This window comes from Drosophila willistoni (genome assembly GCF_018902025.1).
Source record: "Drosophila willistoni isolate 14030-0811.24 chromosome 2R unlocalized genomic scaffold, UCI_dwil_1.1 Seg167, whole genome shotgun sequence".
Classification (NCBI taxonomy): Eukaryota; Metazoa; Arthropoda; class Insecta; order Diptera; family Drosophilidae; genus Drosophila; species Drosophila willistoni.
The window spans coordinates 13,211,520-13,234,573 of record NW_025814050.1 but is presented as its reverse complement, the minus strand read 5'-3'; the positions used below and the strand labels follow the sequence as shown (position 1 = coordinate 13,234,573).

The window sequence follows — 23,054 nt, the reverse complement described above, 5'->3', positions numbered from 1 at the left end:
TTAAAAATGCAATGCCAAATGTCTAAGAATAAATTACAAAGTGATGAAGTTTTTGTAATTATGTGTATATACTCAATTAAATTAGGATGGACTGGCGACTGGTATGCAAGTGGTGCTCATATCCGATGTGTGTATACTCATATACACTTAATTACCAGGCACTTGATAGCCCCAATATCCAGAAATAATTCTCTATCGAAAACTAATGTATCTACAAGTGAACACTTGGCATAAAACATCCAATAAACTCAAGCAATCTTAAGCACTGAAAAAATTATTAGTAAGAATCTTTATAAGGAACAACTCCTTAATGATTTAGTGGCTAATATTTTAAATGTGATCTTGTTTCTATTTTTATTAACATTTTTTTAAATGTAAACTAATTATTAACTACTTACAAGTACCAAGAATGAAACTTTAATCTGTTTTAATGTAAATTAACACACATTTATTAAGGTACAACTCAGCGATATATTAGTTTCCCGATTCATATATCAAAGAACTACATATGTAGAAAACTAGAAACGATGTATAAATTTATAATCCTATACAATATATAAATACAGATGTTCAACAAGCAGTAAAGTGTCTCAATCTCCACATTTTACCATCCTAAAAGTAAGCTGGGTAGTTCGATAAGCTTTACCATGGTGAGAAGAGTCAACGAGGTCAACTTCAAAAACTAAATAAAAGCGAAGTCTAGAGAGGTAAACATAACATAGCGGTCCGTCTTAAGTCTAAATGGCAAGTCAGATGGGTAAAATCTTTTCAGACGTCTGACTGTTGTCCAGCAGATTGAGGGCCAGAACATTATCATGGGTTCCTAGCCAAGGATACCTCGGAATCTCGCAGTTAACTGACGGGATGTTAAGGATGTTATGAGAAGGTACTTCAATCTTTTTCTGGAATCGCTGCAGGAAATCCAGATACAAAAAATAACCTTATGTGGATGTAGTCCTCAGTCTCTCAATGTTAGGTCTAAATTTCTTTCTTAAATCTCTCCATGTTTTTGTTGTAGAACGGTGGAACCGGATTTGTTAGACCTTTAGAGACCAAATAATGTATACAAAATTACAAAATTTTATTACTTTACTTTCACCTCAATATGGACCGGCCAACTAAACAACAAATTATCTTTGTGTATTTAATTTTATTGTTGAAATTTTGTACAATACTTTTTAAAATCAAACAAAGCACATTTAGTTAAATCTATCAAAATTTCGAGTAAAAAATTAAAAAATAAATTGTTTCGAAAAAAAAAATATTAAAACATTTTAAAAATGGCAGAATCGGAACTGGTTGCCAAAACATCTTCGCGACAATGTTGCTTTCAGCCTGTAACCCATTGTATTTTCGAATTGGATGGGCTGCTAATCGATAGCGATCGTTTGTATACACAGACAGTACAAAAGATACTCGATCCCTTTGGCCATATCTATGGATTTGACCAGAAAGTACGATGTATGGGTAAACATATGTCAGAGATAGCGGATATGATAATAGCCAGCTATGACTTACCCTACAGTCGGGCGCAATTTCAGCGACTGCTGCGCATACACAGTCGAGATCAGATGCATAAGGTCAACTTGAGGCCAGGGGTCGAACGTTTGTTACGTCATTTGCAGGCCACCCACGTGCCCATGGCAATCGGGAGTAGCTCAACGAGAGAGTTTTACGAGTTGATTGCTCGTCCGCATAAGGAACTTTTTCAGTGCTTTCATCACGCAGTCTTTGGCAGCTCAGATTCGGAGGTGAAGCTTAGTAAACCTGCTCCAGATATATTCCTATTGGCCGCCTCACGTTTCGAAGATAAACCACGGCCGGAACGTTGTTTGGTCTTTGAACATTCGCTGTTGGGCATGCAGGCTGGACTGGCGGCTGGTATGCAAGTGGTGCTCATACCCGATCCTCTGCTATCAACACAACTGAGTGCTCCTGCCACGCTAAGATTACGCTCTATGGAGGCTTTCAGGCCGCAGTATTTTGGTTTGAGGCCACTCGAAATGAAATAATTAGTTGATTGCAAATTGTTTTACGAATGACTTGTTTTTGAATTAATTTTGGATATAAATACAGTGGACTTTAGGTTCCCTTAGACCCTTCTTAGTCTCTATTGTCATTATTTGCTTAATAAATTTTTAGTCAGTTCAATTGTAACAAATAAATTTGATTTTAAACATTTTTGGCCATGTGTAAAAGAAATTGTAGTAGTTGCCGCAAACCGCCGCCAGGATGTGCCCGCTGCTGTGCCCCATCTGTGGTGAATTGCATTTTCGATCTAGAAAGCGCAGTGTTTGGTGAGATATGAAATTGAATATTTCCTTTGCATAACTCTTGAAAATAAGAATTTTCGTCAACTGGCTGACCTAGACACACGTCACATTTATCAACGCGCCTGCATCGAATTGGTTGCCAGCTATAATCGCACAATACCGGAAGCTCTTCTGATGCGAATAGCAGCCATGGAAACCCAGGAGATGGCCGAATTGATTTGCCACAAATGTAAAATCCCATTGTCGTGGGAAATGTTTCTATTATTGGTCAATGAACGCGCCGCCGAAATGATAGCAAATCCTCCACTAATGAACGGTGTGGAGAAACTACTGCGGCATCTTGATAAATGTTGCATACGCATGGCCCTCGTGACCTCGTGTCCAAGTGAGCTCTTTTTGAAAAAGATACGTGGCCAGGAGGAGCTCTTCGAGCTCTTTTGTACCATATTGTGTGCAGATGATCCCGATTTGGTCAATTCGTTGCCCAAACCAGAACCAGACATCCTCTTGAAGGCCATGCATCATCTGGGCGAGGCCACTAGAGATTCCACTTTAGTCTTCGATGGCAGTCTTAAGGGTCTGCAGGCAGCTAACGATGCTCGCTTGCCTGTGATCATGCCAGCCGAAAGGGATTTGCCTTGTTGCTGGTCTGAGTTGGCTACAAAGCGTCTAGAGACGCTCGAAGAATTTCAACCCGAGGAGTTTGGCATACCACCCTACAAATGCGATGAGCCACCACCAAGTCCTGTAAAGAAAACCAAGCAACGCAAAAGTAAGCAGACAAAGGGTCCAAGACGAAACTCGGTGAAGTCAGTAAAAGATGAAGCCTCAGAAGCCAACGAAGAACAAGCAGGGGAAGAAGAGCAAGAATAAATCCGAGTAACTGAAATTCTCTTCTTCTTATTTGAACTGTGATTTCATATCTATAGCAAAAATCGTCTGCAGATCTGCTTACTTTGTATCCCTATATTTCGTTTCATTAAAATTTTCGGTATTGTACTTTAAATTTAATGTATTGAATATTTAATAACGAAACTTTTTCAACATTTTTAAGGTTAACCTAGATATAGTAAATGTTTTTTCCAATTGAAATATAGAAATGCAAACACTCCAAATAGTTGCATATCAATTTACTACAACAAATCCAGAGGCAGCATATTCATTCATATTAAAATAACAATTTGAATGGCTTTGTGGTTAATCTACATAAAAGCTTTTACCATTCACACCCAATGAATCATTCAAAGCATTCACATACATTGAGTGTCTGTCTGTGTGTGTGTGTGATATTTGAGATGAGCTAGAACTTATTTTTGTTTAGATGAAACAAAAATGTTTAGCTATTTGTTGATTTCCAATTAAATTTGTTCATATTGACGGAGCTATTTGAGATAGAAAATTGATAATAATAGAAGAGAGCAAAAAAAAAAACGAAATAATCAAAATGATAATTCTAATTGAAAAATCATTGAAAATGTCAAGGAAATTGAATTGAAATCAAAATGCAAATGGAAAATGCAGATTAAAAAGCATTATAAATAATGCATGCACATACACGGCTAACACCAAAAAACAATTTAAATTCTTTATAAATATCGAGGTATGTATGTGAATAGGGGAATTTTTGGCTATGTCATCAAATGCATTTCAATTAAAGATGATTAAGCGTTTATGGGTTCTTTTGTCTATTGTGGATATTTCTCTAAACAGGATGAGCTAGACAATAAATCGTAAGTAAATTTCAACATTTTCCTGTCATCAACATCATCATCTCGACGTTTTGACTTCTTCTATTTCCACTTCTTCATTTTCAATTGTTTGACAATTTAATTATTCAACACATTACGCATACGACGTGTGTACTTTGATAGATATATGTATGGTATACAAGTGTGTGTGTGTGTGTGTGTCTGTTCGAGTAGTTGCATACAGATGCCAACTTGCAACTTTCTGCCAAACTCTGGAGCAACTTATAATTACTTAATGTTCACCAGCCGACAACCAACCAGTCAGCCAGCCAGTCAGTCTGCTAACTTGCTGCTGCTTCAAATTGTGTGTCTATCCCGTCATAAAAGTAAAGTGAATAAACCTTTTAACTCTTTAGACTTTGACTATGAGAGTGCTGAGCATTTGCTTCGCATTTTTTTTTCTCTCGTTTCATTTTATAATCATTATTTTTTCACTCCTTATTCCCCGCAAGCTTCCGTTTTACCTAATGAACGAACGCCACAGGAAGCACTCAAGGGCAAAAAGCTCAGAATGAAAACCAAAGCAAAACAAAGAAAAAGAATGATGAAAAGAACAAAAAAAAAAAAAAGAAAAATGAAAGTGCAAAATATAATCACAAACTCTCTAGAAGTATGATGTTCAAACAAATTCTGTAGGGTTTTTAATTTCTTAATTTAATTAAGCAAGCCGAATGCCGTAGGAGTTTAGATAGTAAGAGATTTTTTATCCATGAAGAGGAAAGGAAGAGAAGAGAAAAAAGATAGTTTAAAAAAAAAGATAGACATATATTTAATATATTCTAGGTTAAAACAAATGTTAGCCGAATTCGAATTTCGAACAACAATCATAAGCGGGCAGACCAAAATCCTCTGGATCGAAGTCAGCCATGGAGTCCAACACTTGGGTGGCTCCTTTTCTTAGTTTATATGGCACTCGGGGATCGGGTATCATGACTACTTGCATGCCTGCAGCTACACCCGCCTGAAGGCCATTTGGTGAGTCTTCGAATACCAAACAATTCTCGGGTCGAGGCGGTGGATTAAAGCGTGAAGCGGCTAGAAAGAATATATCCGGTTTAGGTTTACCCCGACCACGCATCAGTTCCGGATCATCACCACAAACAACATGATGGAAGACAGGCATTAGTCGACAATGCGGCTTAGCTTTGATGTCAAAGGTGGCCTTCGATGAACTTGTGGCTATAGCCATATTAATCCTATACTCATGCAAATGGAGTAGAAGATCTCTGACTCCAGGCATTAGTTTAACATTCTGGGCACTTGTCTTTATAATGACCGCCAACAGTTTCATAAAGTCCTTTTTTGATATGGGCAAGTCAAGTTGCTTAATCAAAGATTTGGCAATCTCTGTACCCGGTTTGCCCATATATTTTAATTTCATTTCATAGGTATAGGTATACCCAAACTTTTCCAGAATATTATTCATGGCACTTGCAAAAATATTCTCGCTATCTGTTAAGAATGAGTAGAATAGATGATTGTGATAAGAGAGTGCCAGAGTGACAGATAACGCTTACCCATTAAGGTTCCATCATTATCGAAGATGACATGAGTGACTGGACTGAAGCGTGGTTTAGCCGCCATTACTAATAAATGAGATTCTAGCTGCCCATCTGTTGAATTTTTCAAAGTTTTATTTTTGGTTTTTTATAACATTAAAAATTTGAAATTAACAAAGACGAGTAATAATTACACTGACAATTTAAAGTTACAAAAAACTCAAACGCAAACTTAGTTTGATGAAACGAATTGTTGCCTGAAATTTAACATGTGTCGACGTTTGCGAAAAGTCCTTTTCAAAGTCCTTATACAGCATTCCACTAAATTAATGTTAAAACGCAGGCATGATGATGGCGACAGCGGGCAAAGTGTAGAGGGTCGGGAGAGGATTTTGCCTTGTTATAAAGCATTAATCAAGCATACCTGCTGGGCAGTAAAGCCTACAGGCTTTGGCTTTGGCCTTTTGCTTGTTTGCGGTGGCGACAACGACCCCCACACACACACACAGACACACACAAAAAGGATAAGGATGGGGACAAGGGACATACATGAAATTGCCGCTCATTATGATGTCCACATATATGTATATATGTACATATGTGAGTATGTCTGTATGTGTGTATGACTGCCTCCCTTTTGCAATTTTCCAGCTAAATGGCGTACATTAATTAACGGTTTTGTATACGACAGACTCAGACTCATAGCTACTACCAACCTCATTCCCTCTCTTTCTTTTTTCCCACCTCTATTCATTCATTTTGTCCGGGCAAAAAGATTAATGGTCCGCTATTAATGTATAATGACAAATGTTAGTGCGGCCCTATCACAACATCTGAGCATGAGATCTTACTCAACCGCTTGGATTTTGCTCATGTGTTTTTGTCCCCAAAATGATTGAAATAAATATTTAATTAAAGTGCCAAAGTGTAACAAGAAAAATCAGCAAGAATACAAAGAAAAAAAAACCGTATTTCTCTAAATTTTCATAAAAAATTCAATGGCACGTTCCGACAACATTCAGCGACAACGATATGCAATAAAGTGCGGGCAGCACAAAATGTGTCACAAAATGTTACAAATAGAACAGAATGGGAATGGGAACTGGGTTACAATTGACTTGACAACGAAACAGTTTATACTCTCAATTTGAATTCAAAGGAGAAAGAAGTATATGAAATACATATATGAGTGAGAGTTACGAGAGACAAGAAAACTAATTAGATTGAAGCTAGTATTATCTTCTCCCATAAGATATTTAAATTTAATGGTAACAACTGTTGTATGCAGGTGTAAAAATTATAAAACTAAAGGTGGAACTTTACATATAGTTTTTAAACTCTAAGTTAAGTTAAGTTTAGATGCTAATCAGATACCTTGGGTCTACATTTTTACTTTCAATTCTTAACATTTTTGTCACACTGTGTAGCTGTATAGCATAATCAAATGACTACATACAAATACTTGACTTATAGATTTTAGAAGCTAAAGTAGAAAATTTTAAACAAACCAACAAGACCGTCATAACTTATTCTAAAGTTTTTGACAAAACTCTTGACTTTATTTATTTTCAATAAAGTTAGATTAACTCTCAATCGTATGTCCATATTTTGCCTTAGAGTCACCAATGTAATGAGGAATTCCATATACCCTACCCCCAAAAAAAAAAGAAAGCAAAGCGCAACAAAGGCCACACTGCACGTCAGCATCAAAGTGACAACAACAGACATTAGAGACGCACACGAACGAACATTCACACACATAGACACACATACACACACACAAACAAACACAGGGTCGAGGTAGCCGAGATAGAGATAAGACTAGAAGTGTGTGAAAGAGACACAAAATGAGTGAATGAGTGAGAGAGATGGGTAGACCAGGCCAGACTTGGCAGCCTGTTGTTGTGGCAAACAAGTAAATAAATGACAAACTAAAGCCAAATTAAGTAAATAAAATTGTTGCCGCTGTCAGGCGCATAAAGTGACGCCTGACACGGACATGGACATGGACATGGACACGGACAGAGGCTGACAGGATATGTTGTGCCCGGCTCAGGCTCAGGCTCGAGTTCGGGCTCGGGCATAGTATTTAGGTTTTAGGTTCAGGTTCCGAGTCATTCGCAACACTTGGGTCGCCCTCTGCTGTCAGTTTGTGTTTTGTGACAAGCAGCAAAATGTCAACAAGTTGACTGCAAGCAACAACAACAGAAGTTACAAAAGATACATTTGAAATCTACGACTAAATATACATTACGGGGTCATTCAAAGGTCAAAGGTTGCTGCAGCCGATCTGAAGTATCCACAAATCTTTAATTGGTAATACAATCTGTCAGTGCTTCAACTTTATTTTTGATAATAATTAAACTCAAATACATAATAATAAGAAAGGACTTGCTGGAATTTTAGTGTTTACTCTTAAAAGTATGCTATGCTTTTGTAAAATACTTTTTACTCTCAGCTTTTGCAGGACTTAAAAGAAAAAAATATACGCATTTACCTTTAGATTTTGCAATGGAAAAGCTATTAATTTTCATTTGCAAAAAGTGTATCTCCAATCTATTACAACCTTGTTGTTTTTCTCTTTCTTTAATGCTTTAATTGTCTTTAGTCTGGCAATTGAAAAGTACAATAACCTTCCAATCTGCCCCCCCAGAATAAAACACAAAATGAGCAAATAAAAGCCAGCCTATGTAATGAATGTACCCCATACACACATACCCATACCAACCATGCATATAGGCCTTCTCACAACTGGCAGACAAACGCTGACATGTGTCAAAACGAAAGGCGCACAATTTATCAAACGGCAACAATAACAAAAGAAAAGAAGAAAACAAACCGAAAAAAAAACACAAAAAACCCACACGAAAATCCAAACTACTAAGAGAAAGGAAACGAATGGGTGGGGGGTCGAGAGCAAGAGAGGAAGATTTAAAACGACAAATGTCCACCAAACCGAGACCAAAACCAAAATCGAGTCCAAGCCAAGACAGGAGCTTAGTTGAAAATGTAAAGAAAAATGCAAAAAGGAAGAAGGAAAAAAACCCATGACGACAATGAAAATGGTCAGGGAGCCGCTAGAGAGCTAGAGACAAGTTCCAAATGAAAAATCGACGCCAGCATAAGAGACTCTCTTGGAGTTCGTTCTGCGTGGGCTTTTGCCCCGGTTGCTCATTCATCACGCCCCGAAAAAGACGAGGCAAGTTTCCGTCCGCCAGCGATGCATGCAGCATCCTGTGAGTCTATGTGTATGTGTGTATGTGTGGCTCCAACGGAAGCTCTCAAAAAGAATCCTCCTTCTGTAGAGAAATTTTCATTTATTTATATTTTATTTTTTCTTTTACCCTGCTACTATTATTATTGTTTATGTGTGCGATTATCTGTAGGGAAATTTTTAGTCAAGCCCACACAATTTATTTTCTGAGTGCCTTTGTGATATACGATGAAATCTTTCTAGCACGAATACAAAAAAAGTTAACACTAGCGTAGTTATTTTGATTATGACAATGCGAATTGAAAGTTCCTACACAAGAATACCATAAAAAAAGGCTTCGTTTTCACTTTAGACGAATAAACCAATAAAATTTTCAAGTATTAATTTTAAACTCCTGACAGTTGCCTTAATCACTTTTAATTATTATCAATCATGTAGCAATTATGTACAGATTAAACACTTGAGATTAACAAAGACAAGATTATAACAAAGGATAAAAAAAATCAATGTTATTTTAAAACATTCTATGCACTTGTCTCAATCTACTTGTCAGAATATCTAAGCCTATTTTAAGTTTTAATGACTTGTGTGAATTAAATTTGCTAATGGACAAAATAAATCAAACAAATAGTAAAATCCAATCTTTCTGCTGACGTCAACAACAACATAAAAACAGATATATCCAAATTAGCTATATTTGTCAATAACTACACGAGAATTAAACAAACGTCTTACATCTTATATCGAATAGGTGAGAAAAAAATAAATAAATTAAGAATTTATTTTTATTAAAACTTTTAATATTAGACGGCTCAAAGTCATTGAAATTCTAAAGACCTAATGTCTGATGACCTCTGGTAGTATATAAATAGACAAACTGCTCACATTAATTTTTTCTTTATAAGATTGCCCCTTAAACTGAAAATTGAGACAACTATTTCATTCCGTTTTAATCAGTTTCAACTCAGTATCGCTATTGCTCACTATGGCTATCGTTATCAATTTCGCAAGGCAAAAAGTAATTAGTAGAAAATTTGTTAACCCCAATGGGTTAATAACAAAGTCGTATAACACAATCAGACTTAATGCCTCCGATTTTAGATTGTAATCAACTCAAGGCCAAACTACTGTAGATTTTTCTTTATTAGTGATTAAAAAAACAAAAATTTCTTTTATTTAATTGCTCAGCAAATTTGTAAATTTTCTATATTTTTTTCCCCAACTGTCTACTGGTTTTTATTATTGTTTGGCGTAAGAGAAGTTGCTCTTTCCTTTTTTGTTTATGTTTCATTAAGTTTTCTGTTTTCATTGTTTTATATATTTTTTTCTTTTTGTCGTTTTTGTCATTGTCAGTTTGGTCTAGTGTTGACTTTGCCATGGTCATAACAAGTGACCCGCTTTGTTGCTGAATTTCTCTTGCCCTCAGAGTTACAAATGAACAACGGAGGACAAAAAAAAACAAACAAATAAAATAAAAATAATAACAATAATTGCCACAAGTGGGGGCAAAAATGCCACCCACACACACAATGGTAGACAAAGTTGTATGGATACAGACATATGTTCATGTGTTTTTCCTGCGGTTGGTTTGGTTTGGTTTTTCTAGCCTTTCGCCTCAGCTGCAAATGCAAACAAAGTGAAATGCAATTACATTTGTATCTATTGCATTTGCAATTGTTACCATTATTCTTTTTGTACGCAGTGGTTGTGCTTATGTGTGTGTGTGTGTGTGTGTGTGTGTGTGTGTGTGTGGGTTAAGTTATATAGTGTAATTTGATATTGAGGTCAGAGCTGCTGACAATAAATTATAAAACTTGTTTCTAGTTTAAATTGCAAATAAGGGTCAAGTTTTTTTTTTTTTTTAGTAACTGACTACGATTAATGAGATAGATATTTTCACATTAGCTTCAGGATATCTATCTGTTTTACAATAGTTTTCATTTGGTATGTTCTTCTTTTCTTTCATCAAGAGACAATAATAAAGAAAACGTTGAAAATAGTTGCAAACTACAGAAAAATTATTCTAAAAGTTAAGTCGTTCCTTACATTATCAGGCTTGGATCTATGTTGCATCTTTTTCTTAGCGATTGTAACATAGTTTAGTATTAGTTTCTATAATAATTTACTTAATTATTATGGCCAACTTTGAAAATTCTACGGCGAATTTATCATACAGCTAATATAGAAGAAGTGAAATCATTTTGTTCAGAAAAACGAAATTTTTCTTTGGCATTTTTTCAGTCTATTTTATTAACTTAAGCACATAATAGTCCCTTTGGAATTAACTACAAGTTTCTCATCCATTTTCCTTTACTATCTAAATATTTCAAACAATGTTCAAAATAAATTCTATGCAAATACGTTATCTTAGCTGCACAGATTTAAAATAAGCCCAAACTCTGTATGAAGGAAAATTAGCTAGCTTTAAGCTAAACGTAATAATTTGGATATAAAGCATATATTGAATTGAATTAGCCTTTTGGAAGAGTATATAAACATTGGCAAACAATTTTTAGTTCTACTTACTACATACATATGTATATATATTTTATATGTATATACAATTAGCTAACAATTACGTCTATCAAGAAATGCTCTCCATAATATCATTCGATTATATTTATAATTTTGATGACCTATCAATTGCGTTGCCGTTATCTGTATAAAATACTGCTTAGTATAGTTCAGAGAGAGAGAGAGAGAGAGAGAGAGAGAGAGAAAGAGAAAGAGACAGAGAGAGAGTCAATTCCTTGTTCGCTTATCACTAACAATATAAACAGAATCCGAAACACATAGAAATACTAGCAACTTTTTTTTATGTTTGACAGCTTCTCATTTCAGTTGTATTTGAAACAAACTTTTAAATAGACAAAAATGTAAGCGACAAAAAAATTACTTTCGATCGATATTGGTAAAGCGATATCAATTAAAATATATAAAAATTAACATTGAATTCAAATTTAATTTTAGTCTAATTGGTTATCTTTTTAAAGCTAGCTGAAGTCGGCCATTTGAAATGAAAATTCTGAATACATATCTATTACCATGACGATTCGACCCAAGTTGGATTAATTTTAATTGTGAAAAACGCAAGACTAAGACGTTAATTTAAAAATCTTCAGTTCTTAAATGTATTAACAATTAACGTTTTTTTGAACTTTCAGAATTTGTCATGACATAAATGCATAATGCTTTATAATCATCCCGACTTTTTTTGGCGTTGTAAATTGGCTAGACCATTTAATCCATTTATCTCTCATTATAAATAAATTAAAATAAACAACATATGTACATATATAAAGATTGAACAATATAAAATTAGTTAATTGCACAAACTTTGATCTACAACTGCACATTGTGCGGAATGAGTGAGTTGGATGTGACCTAAAGATAGAACTTATATATAGTAGATAAGGCTACATTATTCGCATAAGTAACAAATCTATCAAACAGAAATTAATAAAGAAAATGTAATTAGCATAGTTAACATCAATTCAAACTAACAATTTGAGTTACTTGAAAAATCTAGTCTAAAAAATTACAAGAAAATCTATTTGCAACGAGAACTTCAAATATCTGGCGCCATCTACACTCGCTGGAGAGAAACGCGTTCTCCTCGACTCATGAACACAATTGCGCAGACTCAACACAAAATTGTGGCCCTTGTTCGTATTCAGCGCTCAGTGCCCGGTTAGGAAGTCCATTCAAATGGCTAAAACAGCTGGCTATCATGAGAAGTGAAATGACTTCAATTCACATCTTCAAAACTTCAGAAGGCAGTATAGAACACAAATCCACATTCCCATTTCATTGTAGGGTCAGAAGGGCATAACAATCCAAATAAATTGTATAATGTTATTTCTTGTTACCTTTATATATATGAAGAAGCAGGGGCTTTGTTTTTTTTTAATGTTTGAACATAAAAAATATTATCATAAATTGACAAACATAAAAAATATTAATAAAGCCTGCCCGAGAGAGCGTAAAACTGATTGCAGAGAAGTCCTAAAGTGCGTGGGCACTTAAATTTTTATTGGCTCCATATAAACAAAAGATCCAAACGAAAAACCCCCCCAAAAAAAAATGAAAAAAAAGATGGAAAAGGATTCCTGTATTTAAGCCAGCAATGCAATATGCATGAGAATCAGTCTGAGCTGAACTGAACTGAACTGACCTGTACCTGTGGTACATGGTGTGACCCCTTCCTCACCCTTTCATCATTCGTGTATGGGCAGGATGCGGATGCAGAAAATCGCGTCAGCTGTCTCCCAACAATGTGAAGGCCAAAAGTCGTCGAACTGTAAAAGCGGCTCAGAGTAAAGGAAAAATTTGCATATGTTGGAACCAGAGAGGATGCCAAAAGTTCGGTGGAATGGGCATCGTAAAAATCAACCTGGGGGGGATGGGAAAGATGTACATATACAAAAATAATAAATATTTTTCATTCTTTGCAACTTTATTAATATTATTGTTATTATTGCGTGTGCGTCCTGGCATAATTACCTGCAATGTCCTGGCCAAAAGGTCCGAAAATTGTGAAAATCGACGAGATAATAAAAATACATAAATGCCACAGTCCGGAAGCAGTTTCAGCAGCAGAAGCGACATCAGCATCGACAACAAGGACAGCAACAATATTTTAATTAAGTTAATTAAGCCATTTTTATATGTCCATCACCAGGTGATTCCCCTTAGTATCCACTTCTTCTCCTACCTTCTCCCCTTGCCATCTTGACCAACATCCGCACAATGTTTGCCTTATGATGAACTCAAACGAAAATTATCGATCAGGGGGGGAAACGCATGACAAACAAATGAGTTGAAGGAATTACTCGGACCAATTTTTCTTAAAGGCCTCAACCATTTAAATGGAAACTATTTATAATGGAATCGAACCAACTACTTTGCACATTTCGAGACGAAAGAATAGATCTTCTTAAAGAAAAGATAAATAACTAACTTATAATTGAGGCTAATTGAAAGACTTAATGAGACTTAGCTCTGCTATTTCAACTTCGACGTGTAAAATGGCCAGTTTCAGTCTGTAGACTGTAATGAACTTGTCTAACAAATATCTGTGGGAAAAGAAAATTATTCCAACCAATGCCAATTAAAGACATTTCAATTAGGCAGATTTTCTTAAGTAAATTTTACCAAGTAATTTCCAATTAATTTAAACAAACTTTTTTAACTGGTGGCAGGCAGTTTTAATTCAAATCGAAAGTAAATCAATCAATTAATTATGTGTTGATGTAATCTTTTCAAATTTAGCTCAAGAATTGTGTTACATTGATGTGGTTTTTTTTTGGTTTTTTTTTTTTTTTCTGGGTGATGTGCGACCATTTTGATCTATATCTATATCTGTATCTATATCTATATCTGCATCTATTTATTTATATATGTGTGGTTTGTGTGTGCTTTTTTTTTTTTTTTTTTGGGTGATGTGCGACTACTATTTTGATCTCTATCTATACAACTGTATCTGTATCTATATCTATATCTGCATCTATCTATCTATATATATATATATATATATGTGTGGCTCTTTTTTTCAAATTACAAAACAACTTTAAATGCCATTTCAAATCAAGAGTTGTGTGTGTGTGTGTTTTTCTCTGTGTGGGTGTGTGTGTTTTGAGTTTTGTCTCTTTTCAACGGGCTGCCGGGGAATGCGAATGTGTCTTAACCGCTCTTGAAAAGCAAAATGGCCACCTGTCCCAGATAGAAATAGATAAAGTGACGAGTCTCGTGCGTCACATATGAACCAAAGTTACGTCCGACAATACAATGCCAGGTGGGATTGTATTTCTTGTCGAACTCCTTTTTGATATATGCCGCAATGTCCTTTTCTATGTTGTATTTCTCCAATGCTTGGGTGGCACAGTCGACAGCATCCTGCTGCATCTCTTCACTCATATCCGCATTCTTAATAACCGCCTTGCGATCCGACATCGTAACGCTTCAATAAAGTATTGTGTCCGTGTTTCTACAAATCGCTGCATTGTATTGAATATTGTTAAATTTAATTAAATGTCTTAACTCTTACCTTGTATGGTATGTGAATTATCTTTTTTTGGTAGAGGTTGTGTAGTATTGGGTCTTGTCTACAGAGTTTTTGTATGAGTTTAATGCAAACAAAAAATTTTAAGTTATGAATACCAGACTATATTATATAAATTTATATTGATTGGTAAATCGGGCTTACTTGTTTCCTTTAGTAATTTCGAACCTTTTCTCTTCTTTTCTTTGTTGGGAATGACTTCCACTTTTTAGCAATGACAGCTGTAAAAGCAGTGCTACCCACTTAGCTTGACAATGCCAAGATGGCAACGCTGGCAGGGCTTGTCATATCTCTCTGGTCACACTGTAAAAAGCTAAGCTATATTTCTCTCCATCCCTAGCAAGAAATCTATCTTTAAAATTAGCAAAAGGCGTTGCCATACTCGATTTACAAATGAGATTGATATTTATTACATGACAGCAAATTACATTAAGTAACCGGAAAACTTAACCAAAAAGGTTTGACTACGGGCACGCCATAAAATCACATGAAAACGTATCGCCCAGCAATTGCATGACAAGAACTTCCCCTGCTTTTGCTCTGCCGGAATTTGCACTTAATATGAAAATTCATTAATTTCCTCCTACTTTATACTCTAGCTAAAAGAAAAGTTTTTGTATTGAAATGAACTAGAAGTTGGATGGGAATTAATAAAAATTTTGTATTTTACCATAGCGCTTCAAACAAATGTTTGTTTAAGTTCCTTAAAAAATCAATTCGTTTGATTTAAAATAAACTTAAGTATAACAAATCGGTTTAGCTTATCTATCGAAGGTGCAACTATCAGAAAATCCGAAAGTAACTCCTTTTCAATAAACTTGTAATAAAATGAGTCAAAAAAAACCTTTTAATGAATTTGTAATCATTTTAAAGCATTTCTAACTTTATGGAAATTATCTTAACAAATAACAAGTAATAGGAATAGGTTAAATGTAATAATTTTATAGGATTACCTAGCAATCAATCATAAATCATCTTTTCGACATACCGAAAATCACGGATCTTAAACTAATTTATTACAACATTTTCTTAAGCTCATACCAAAATAAAGAAAATGGTTTTTTATTTGTAAAATGCTTTGGGAATATTGACAAAATTATTTTATACAAATTTCTTTCTTTAATTTTCTTCAAATTAGATAAAGATTTATCTCTCCAGAAGTACATAGTGCTCATTCTTTTCTAGTTATATTATTAACTTCTGTAATATACGTTATTAAACCAATCCAATAATACAATCAATTATTATAATATAATGATCTAAATTATGACAAATATTTTTCCACATCGTTTTTAGTAAAAATTCTTATGTGACAACAAAAATGTTTTGTTTTTTAACCAAAAATTGAAATTTGAAAAGAAACCCTCGAAAAACACGAGACACAACTGAAGAGACAAGTGAAACAGGAAAGTATAATTAACTATTAATCTGGTGAATTTTTTAACAAAATCAAAGAGCATTTGCATGTTTACTTTAGCACTACGGAGCTAAGCCTGACTCTTCATTTTGCTCTCCTTTGTTTGGATCCAATGCGAAGCGCGTTACATTTATCACAAATGCAAAATGCAAAAGGTTGTTAAATTCGATTAGACATGCAATGTTGCCTTAACTCAACTCAACTGCCGGAAGGAAATTGAATTTTAATAACAGTACCAAAACCCCTTCCACCCCAATTTTCGCTCTTCCCCAACTAACGCTAATCAAGTAATGCAAATGCAACCAACCGAACAACATTGCGAACAAATTTTGCTTGTTTTTTCTGAATGAAACGCTAATTTAACGGCCACACGCCATTGTTATTAGTGAGGACAATGCTTGAAAGAGAATCATGTCCGGGCAGAGTTTTTTTTTATTATTATTTTTTTTTTATAATTATCATTATGCTGATTCATTATACCATGCCATAATACGTATTAGCTGTGTGTGTCACAGGATGTATTGCGCAAGATTTAAGCTTTAATTTTATTTTTTTCTTTTCACATTGTCACTGCTAACACAGTTCCCTTATATACATAGAATTTGAGAAACCATATAAAAGTTGACTTGGCAAATTCGTACAAAAGATAAAGATGCGGCTGAGAATGTGAGAGAGAGAATGATGATGGCGAAGGACACGAGGACTCAGTGAAGGAGGAACAAAGGAAATGAAATAAAAGCGCATTAGTTGACACTTTTTGTTTGCTTTCAAAGGGAAAGATGCCGAATATCGTGGCAATGGAAGATTATTATCATCATTTGTATGAAGTAACCAAACGGTTTGTCAAAGGTTTCCCAAATATTAAAACGAATGATTCCTTACATGTCCTCCAACTAAAATTTAATCTGTCTGATAAGATTTAAAAAAAATCGAATTAGGATTAATTTGCAACAGAAGAATGGATAAATAGTCCGAAAATCCGATAAATATTTCTTGATTTAGTGAATTTACTTTATTTATAGGTGCTCATGCTGTCAAAAATTTGTGAACATATTTTCAGTTTATGTAAGTTTTTGAAATTGTTGCTAAAATTCTATCCTCATGCTGCTTGGCAATTGTTTTTCCATTAAATTGAAAAGACATACAAAGTGCAAATGTTATGCATTTCGAGTGCGAAGAAGTGAATTCAAGTTTCGAGTTTGTGTCATAGAATTGTTTGTCCTGGCCATTGCATACTTTTAGGCGTACATACATATATGGTATGAGCTGAAGAAACTTTCTCTGCATTTTCGAGAGGAAATTTTTCGGTGTGCAAAAAAAAAGAGAAAACAAAACTTTCGACATTTGCATCTGTCACCCAATAAGTGTGTGTGAGTGTGTGTGATGCAGTTGTTGAGCATATACAGAGAGAAGAAAGGGGAAGAAAAGTTTTCAGCTTAAATTCCAACACGCAATTGGCATGTGACGAAGTCAAAATGTTTTCACAGAGCACCGGAATCGAATTCCATTTTTTCTCGTTTTTTTGATATATCAATTTGAAAAGTTTGACTTAGTTTCCAGCAGCTTTTCGATTAAAGTTTTCCTTCTCTCTTTGCATATAGGCAGATTAAAAACTTTCCATTCACCTAACATTCTCTCATTCTCCAGACTCGGGGGAAACAGAGAAAACACATTTCTTGGCAACATTCCTGGAGGATCTGTGGAATTGGTTTTGTGGGTTAGCTGCCAAATGGAACACAATGGAACACATTAGCTAAAGCCGCTTGAACTGGTTCAGCATGACAAATGTGCAAGTAATGTAATCAACTCTGGCATTAAACTAAAGTACTTTTTCCTCCATCATCATCATCATCGTCATCATTGTCGTCATCATCATTATCAGCAACATTGCCATGATAAAAGTCAAATAATATTCAACAATTTTTAATTAACCAAATATGAGCATGAATATGCACACACATTCAGCCAGTATCCAAAAACCAGAAACAGCATATGAATTCAGAACACAGAACCTACATAGAACAGCAAAATGCAAATAGAGCAGGCAAAATTAATTTGCCCAGTGCAAATATGCAAAATGTGAAATTTCCTCTCTTTGTGTGTGTGTGTGTGTGTGTGTATGCGGTGTCATAAATTTTGCGAGCAATGGAATCCCCACCAAAAAAAATAAACCCCAAAAAAACCCAAGCAAATAATACCAAAATTTTCGCTGACGTTTACGAGTTGAGTCGAGTGGAGTAGCGTAGAGAGTAGACCAGGCAAAGTCAAGCTCGAAAGCAAATATTCTATAAATACACATACACATGCCCACATACTTACACTCATACAAGTAAACACTCTAGTTCACACACACACAAGGTCTCAAAATTGCATTGCAAAGTCATAGCCAAGCAGTCTCCATCTTCATTCCAAGAAATTTCACCTGGCTAGGCAACTCTAGACAAAGATACCCACACACAAACACTTGCTCTCTCTCTCTTTCTGTCTCTTTTTCTCATAAGCAACTATACTTTGTTGTAATATGACTGCAGCTTCGTTGGTTGACATCAAGTTGCCCGACTTTAGCTCCCATATGACTGCCAAATACTGCCACTTGCTGTCATCAGTGGCACAGAGTTAGTTACCCAGCGAGAGTTGCACCCACCTGCAACTACATGGTAAGGTAGATTTGGTTCTACTCTCTGGCAAACAAGTGCAATTTGAAACAAGACCTATGAAAATAGAGCCACCCAGAACACAAAATTTGTTGCCCGTTTTTTGGTCTTTCTTTTTTTTGCTTAACTTTGGGTTTATGTTTTCAGTGGTCTTCCATCGCCTTTTCCGACGCAGTTTAAACTAATCCTAGTTAAAGGAAAATAACTAAATTTAGAAAACATATAAGTATCTAAATATTGTTATAAGTTAGTTTGCAGTTGGTTTAATTAAAATCTTGATGAAATTATTAATATATTGTTACCAATAAGATTAAATAAGTCTCAATTACTAAGCCAATGAAATATAGGGAAATGAGTAAAGAAGAATTGCTTCTTTAAATCGAATCTAAAAATGCACACGTTATAAAATATTATGAAAATTTTCTTTCACTTGTAAAGTTGTTAAAATCAGTTCGGAATATGGATCAGAATCTACACGTCTTTTACAGACATTTTGTTCCTTAATCCTTAAATATATGTAAAGAATTTTAAAGAAAACTAACACAAAAATTAAGATACATTGTGGAATCTAATAAAAATTCCACTTTTTAGGAACAAATGTATCAAACAAAAAATAGATTGTGGAATCTAATAAAAATTCCACTTTTTAGGAACAAAATGTATCAAAATTCTTTAAAAATATATATATTTTTAACTTCTTAAATGGCAATTACTCAATTTATGTTATTAGAATATTAGATAATTCTGGAAGCAGTAATTGCAAATAATATAAGTTGAAATTTTATATATTTTGAAGAATACATTTTGCATTTGTCTGAGCTGTTCGTTTTACCAAAAAATTTCTATAGCATGTTGCTCTTAATAAAAATGTTTGTTGGGTTTTCTGTTAAGGACCTGTTTGAATTTGCAGTAGGAGTCTCTTTGTGTGTGTGAGTGTGTGTATTTATGGTCCAAGCTCATTATGCATAAATTGTCGCTACGAAATTTGTGCAGTGCTGAATTATGAGAAAGTTAATGGCATTATAATGCCAAAAACGTTGTATTTCTGTCTGTTGGTCTGTCTAACGACAGGAGACGAAGCCTTTTGCAGTATTAGCCATGGGCAAATATCTGTCATTTGGCTTTTGCAAGGATGTTATATGAATCTATGGTTAAGTTTAAAGCCAAAAATAAAAAAACCAAAATGTTCAGGTTGTTTGGCAAGATGTCTTCTCGACTTGTTGCCCCAAAGCAAATGACCCTCGTTTTGTATAAACGAATGAGCTGGAATGGTCCCGGTGAATGGGAGAAGAATGGATAGAGAACATGGCTTATACACACACATACACACACACAGAGAGAACTTTGGCCGAGCGCCTTTAATGCCTTTGCTTGCAGTTTTTATCGCGGTGTTCTCTAAAGTCATGGGACATGGCTTTGATGCTACATACACACACACACACACACACACACAACCGCAATAACAACAGGCTTCTCCTATCGTCTCCGTCGAACGTCTCCTGTTCACATGGCGCATGCCGCCACCACAAACTTGCGGCAAGAAGCCCTGTTCTCACTTCCGGCTTCCGGCTTGCCTTGCTAGTTGGTTACTGTTAACTTGTTTTGATTTTTTAATGGCTCGCATGTTGGCGATGACGACAACGACTACAACCTCAGCGACGAGGCTAACAGCAACAACAACAACAAGAACGACCTCATGCTTTTATAATTCTTAACTTAAAGCTACAAATCGAGACTCCAGTTCAATGCGTGCATAAAGTCCTGTTTAAACATGTCATAAAGGATTTAGTTTTGTGCAACTGAAAAGACTTTTTCGTTTCAAAATATCGTCTTACTCTAAATCTCTAAACAGTATTCGAATATATTTATTTATTTCTATTTTTAAAATTTAAAACTCAAGCTCAAGTATCAATAACTGAATTTACGGCATGTATATATAGGTAATTCTCAAAGGATACTGGATATTGTTGATATACATATATATAAGCCGTATCAATAGCATTAACAAAAGATGTTCACAATAATGTTGGTAGCAAAAAAATGTCACAGACATCTTTTATTTCATGCTTATTTTATTTGGCCATTCATAAAATGATTTATTTCATTCATACATATATAAAGACAACAAACAATAAACAACAACAACAACAACAAAATGGCAACAAAGAGAAAGAAAACATTTTGTTAATGCCATTTAGGAGAAAAAATTCGTGCGTGTTGCCTACTTTTTGGCGTTTATACTCTTGATGGGGCATGCATATTACTCGTACGTATAAGCCAACCACACACACACACACAACAAAAAATATTTAAATTTTTAATATTATTTCAGCGTAATTTGGCAGTTCGTTAGGCTTGTTAGGGACAGACACAAAGTAGAAGCGAGTGGGCGAAAGCCAAAAAAAAAAATGGAAGGCAAAAACGAGAGTGAAACACGCGTAGACAGGCAGTCTCATAAATATGAATAACAACAAGAGCTAAAAAACGAGCAAGTGCCACATTTGCGGTCGATGTGTGTGTATCTGTGTGTGCTTGAGTGGGCGATGCTGGCTCGTTATGACTCACATGACACATCGTTATGCTTTGTTAATGGACTCCTCCTGCCACCTCTCGCTCTGTGTAAGATGAGGCACCTAGCTGGCAAAAGAAACTGCCTTAACTGTAAAGCACATCAAATTATATTTAATTATTTAAATCATGTTAATTTGCATGCATTTAAAAAATGCCAAAAATCTTATATTACACTTGACAACACATGAGCATAAAATTCGAGATGTCTTTTAAAACGATTCACAGCTCTTTTTTTGCGTTAAATACTGGTTTCATTAATACGATAAAAAATGGTGAATAATGGCAAACGAAATCGAAGTCAATGATCCCCTAAAGTGTGTAATTCGATGCATATGCATAATTCTCCTGTAGATAAAAAATTCTATATTACTTATATACAAGTAGAATTTCTTAGCTCCATCACATTGAAAGTTATTGATACATTTTTAAAAACAAACTGTTGAAATTGAATATCTTACATAGCAATTTTCGCATCACATTGCATACTTCAAGGGTTAATTTTTGCCCCTTTATGACTGGTTTCACATGACGTGTTCTATAAACAAATAAGTCCTTTTAGTATTATCCATTTGATAAACATTTTTCTTATTTTAAATAATAACAATTCTTTCAATTTAAGATTACGCCTTGCTAGGGCTTAAAAATTGGTGGTTAGTCTCTTTGTTGTTGTTTAACTTGAAAGCTTTTGATTGGTAACTAAAACTTTGTAGTCCAATGTTGCAGGGAAAACAACGTTAGGCAAGCACAATATAATTTTTTTCCCCCTTATTTATTTTAAAGGTTCAAATGGTTTCTGGCCATGCTTCGCCTTGCTATGGCAAGAACGTACAAACACATTCGACTAAACAAATACAAGAGAATATTTTGGAGCATGGACTAGCTCTGAGTCCACCCATCCACCCAAAATGTCGAAAATGTAACTTTAAACTGCCAGCGGGTGAGGCAACAGCAACAGCAAAAGCAAAAGCAAAATCACCAGCAACAAGAACAACATCAAACACGTTGCTTCCAGCGTCAACTCGGAAAACTGCATGCGTGTGTTTACTCTGCGTTAATGAAGTTGTGCGATGTCAGTGGGTGGGGCGAAAAGGGAGATGGGGTGAGGCGGTGAGGTGGTGAACAGGTGGGTGGAAATTCGCCTACGCATGCAGACAGCTTAGCGCCGGAAAGGTAAATGGCAACGGTGACTGTTACATTGCACATGGAAGCGCAAATGAAATGAAATTGTAAGCAGTTAGATAGAGATAGTAGCATAGATAATACCATATTCTCCTTCCCTGTCACTCGCACTCCCTTTCCCTCACTCTCCTCAGTCCTTTGGCAGACATCAGTGTCAGTCAGTCAGTCAGCTAGTCGGAGTTCGGAGTCGAGTCAGTGTTGTATCTTCTATGCAATTAGTACTTTTTGTTGATTATGTTGCAAATGTGTAGCTGTATGTGTGTATCCACGTGTGAGTGTGTGTGTGTATGTGTTAAGGATTTTGTCTGGCTTTCGTTTTGCAACTTTTACAAAGCGCTTAACGCTTTTTTCCCCTTTCAACTTGCCTAATTAATCAGAAAAATTTGGAATAAAATGAACAAATGTAACCTAAGAAAATGAAAAGGATATAACGAAATT

At 35.1% G+C, this 23,054-nt stretch overlaps 4 protein-coding genes across 5 annotated transcripts; 2 read left to right on the top strand and 2 right to left on the bottom strand.

Moving 5' to 3' along the window:
• Positions 1-1,176: 1,176 nt before the first annotated feature.
• On the top strand, positions 1,177-2,106 carry LOC6642322 (probable pseudouridine-5'-phosphatase). Its single transcript, XM_002064886.3, has one exon. It carries the CDS (start codon positions 1,281-1,283, stop codon positions 2,010-2,012), a length of 732 nt encoding a protein of 243 aa, XP_002064922.1. The 5' UTR covers positions 1,177-1,280; the 3' UTR covers positions 2,013-2,106.
• A 33-nt stretch (positions 2,107-2,139) lies between these two features.
• LOC6642321 (probable pseudouridine-5'-phosphatase) lies at positions 2,140-3,279 on the top strand. The gene is made up of 2 exons (XM_002064885.3): positions 2,140-2,297; positions 2,371-3,279. The coding sequence occupies exons 1-2, from the start codon at positions 2,189-2,191 to the stop codon at positions 3,144-3,146; spliced, it is 885 nt and encodes a 294-aa protein (XP_002064921.1). The 5' UTR covers positions 2,140-2,188; the 3' UTR covers positions 3,147-3,279.
• Positions 3,280-4,765: 1,486 nt separating this feature from the next.
• On the bottom strand, positions 4,766-5,713 carry LOC6642333 (pseudouridine-5'-phosphatase). Its single transcript, XM_002064884.3, has 2 exons — positions 5,539-5,713; positions 4,766-5,473 (listed from the first exon to the last, which is right to left on the bottom strand). Exons 1-2 carry the CDS (start codon positions 5,603-5,605, stop codon positions 4,818-4,820), a joined length of 723 nt encoding a protein of 240 aa, XP_002064920.1. The 5' UTR covers positions 5,606-5,713; the 3' UTR covers positions 4,766-4,817.
• An 8,528-nt stretch (positions 5,714-14,241) lies between these two features.
• Positions 14,242-15,021, bottom strand: LOC6642332 (dynein light chain 1, cytoplasmic). 2 transcript variants are annotated; one of them, XM_047010577.1, is made up of 3 exons: positions 14,940-15,021; positions 14,781-14,838; positions 14,242-14,720 (listed from the first exon to the last, which is right to left on the bottom strand). In XM_047010577.1, exon 3 carries the CDS (start codon positions 14,684-14,686, stop codon positions 14,417-14,419), a length of 270 nt encoding a protein of 89 aa, XP_046866533.1. In that variant the 5' UTR covers positions 14,687-14,720; positions 14,781-14,838; positions 14,940-15,021; the 3' UTR covers positions 14,242-14,416. The 2 variants fall into 2 exon arrangements, with proteins under 2 accessions (XP_046866533.1, XP_023031654.1); XM_023175886.2 differs by lacking the exon at positions 14,940-15,021 and having other exon boundaries at positions 14,781-14,908.
• Between the last annotated feature and the right edge of the window lie 8,033 nt (positions 15,022-23,054).

Excerpts from the sequence above, each read along its gene's own strand:
- LOC6642332 (XM_047010577.1), bottom strand. The coding sequence starts at position 14,686 with ATGTCGGATCGCAAGGCGGTTATTAAGAATGCGGATATGAGTGAAGAG.
- LOC6642322 (XM_002064886.3), top strand. The coding sequence starts at position 1,281 with ATGGCAGAATCGGAACTGGTTGCCAAAACATCTTCGCGACAATGTTGC.
- LOC6642333 (XM_002064884.3), bottom strand. The coding sequence starts at position 5,605 with ATGGCGGCTAAACCACGCTTCAGTCCAGTCACTCATGTCATCTTCGAT. Across the intron at positions 5,474-5,538 it reads TAATGATGGAACCTTAATGG|ATAGCGAGAATATTTTTGCA; the intron begins GTAAGCGTTATC and ends CATTCTTAACAG.
- LOC6642321 (XM_002064885.3), top strand. The coding sequence starts at position 2,189 with ATGTGTAAAAGAAATTGTAGTAGTTGCCGCAAACCGCCGCCAGGATGT. Across the intron at positions 2,298-2,370 it reads TCTAGAAAGCGCAGTGTTTG|ACACACGTCACATTTATCAA; the intron begins GTGAGATATGAA and ends TGGCTGACCTAG.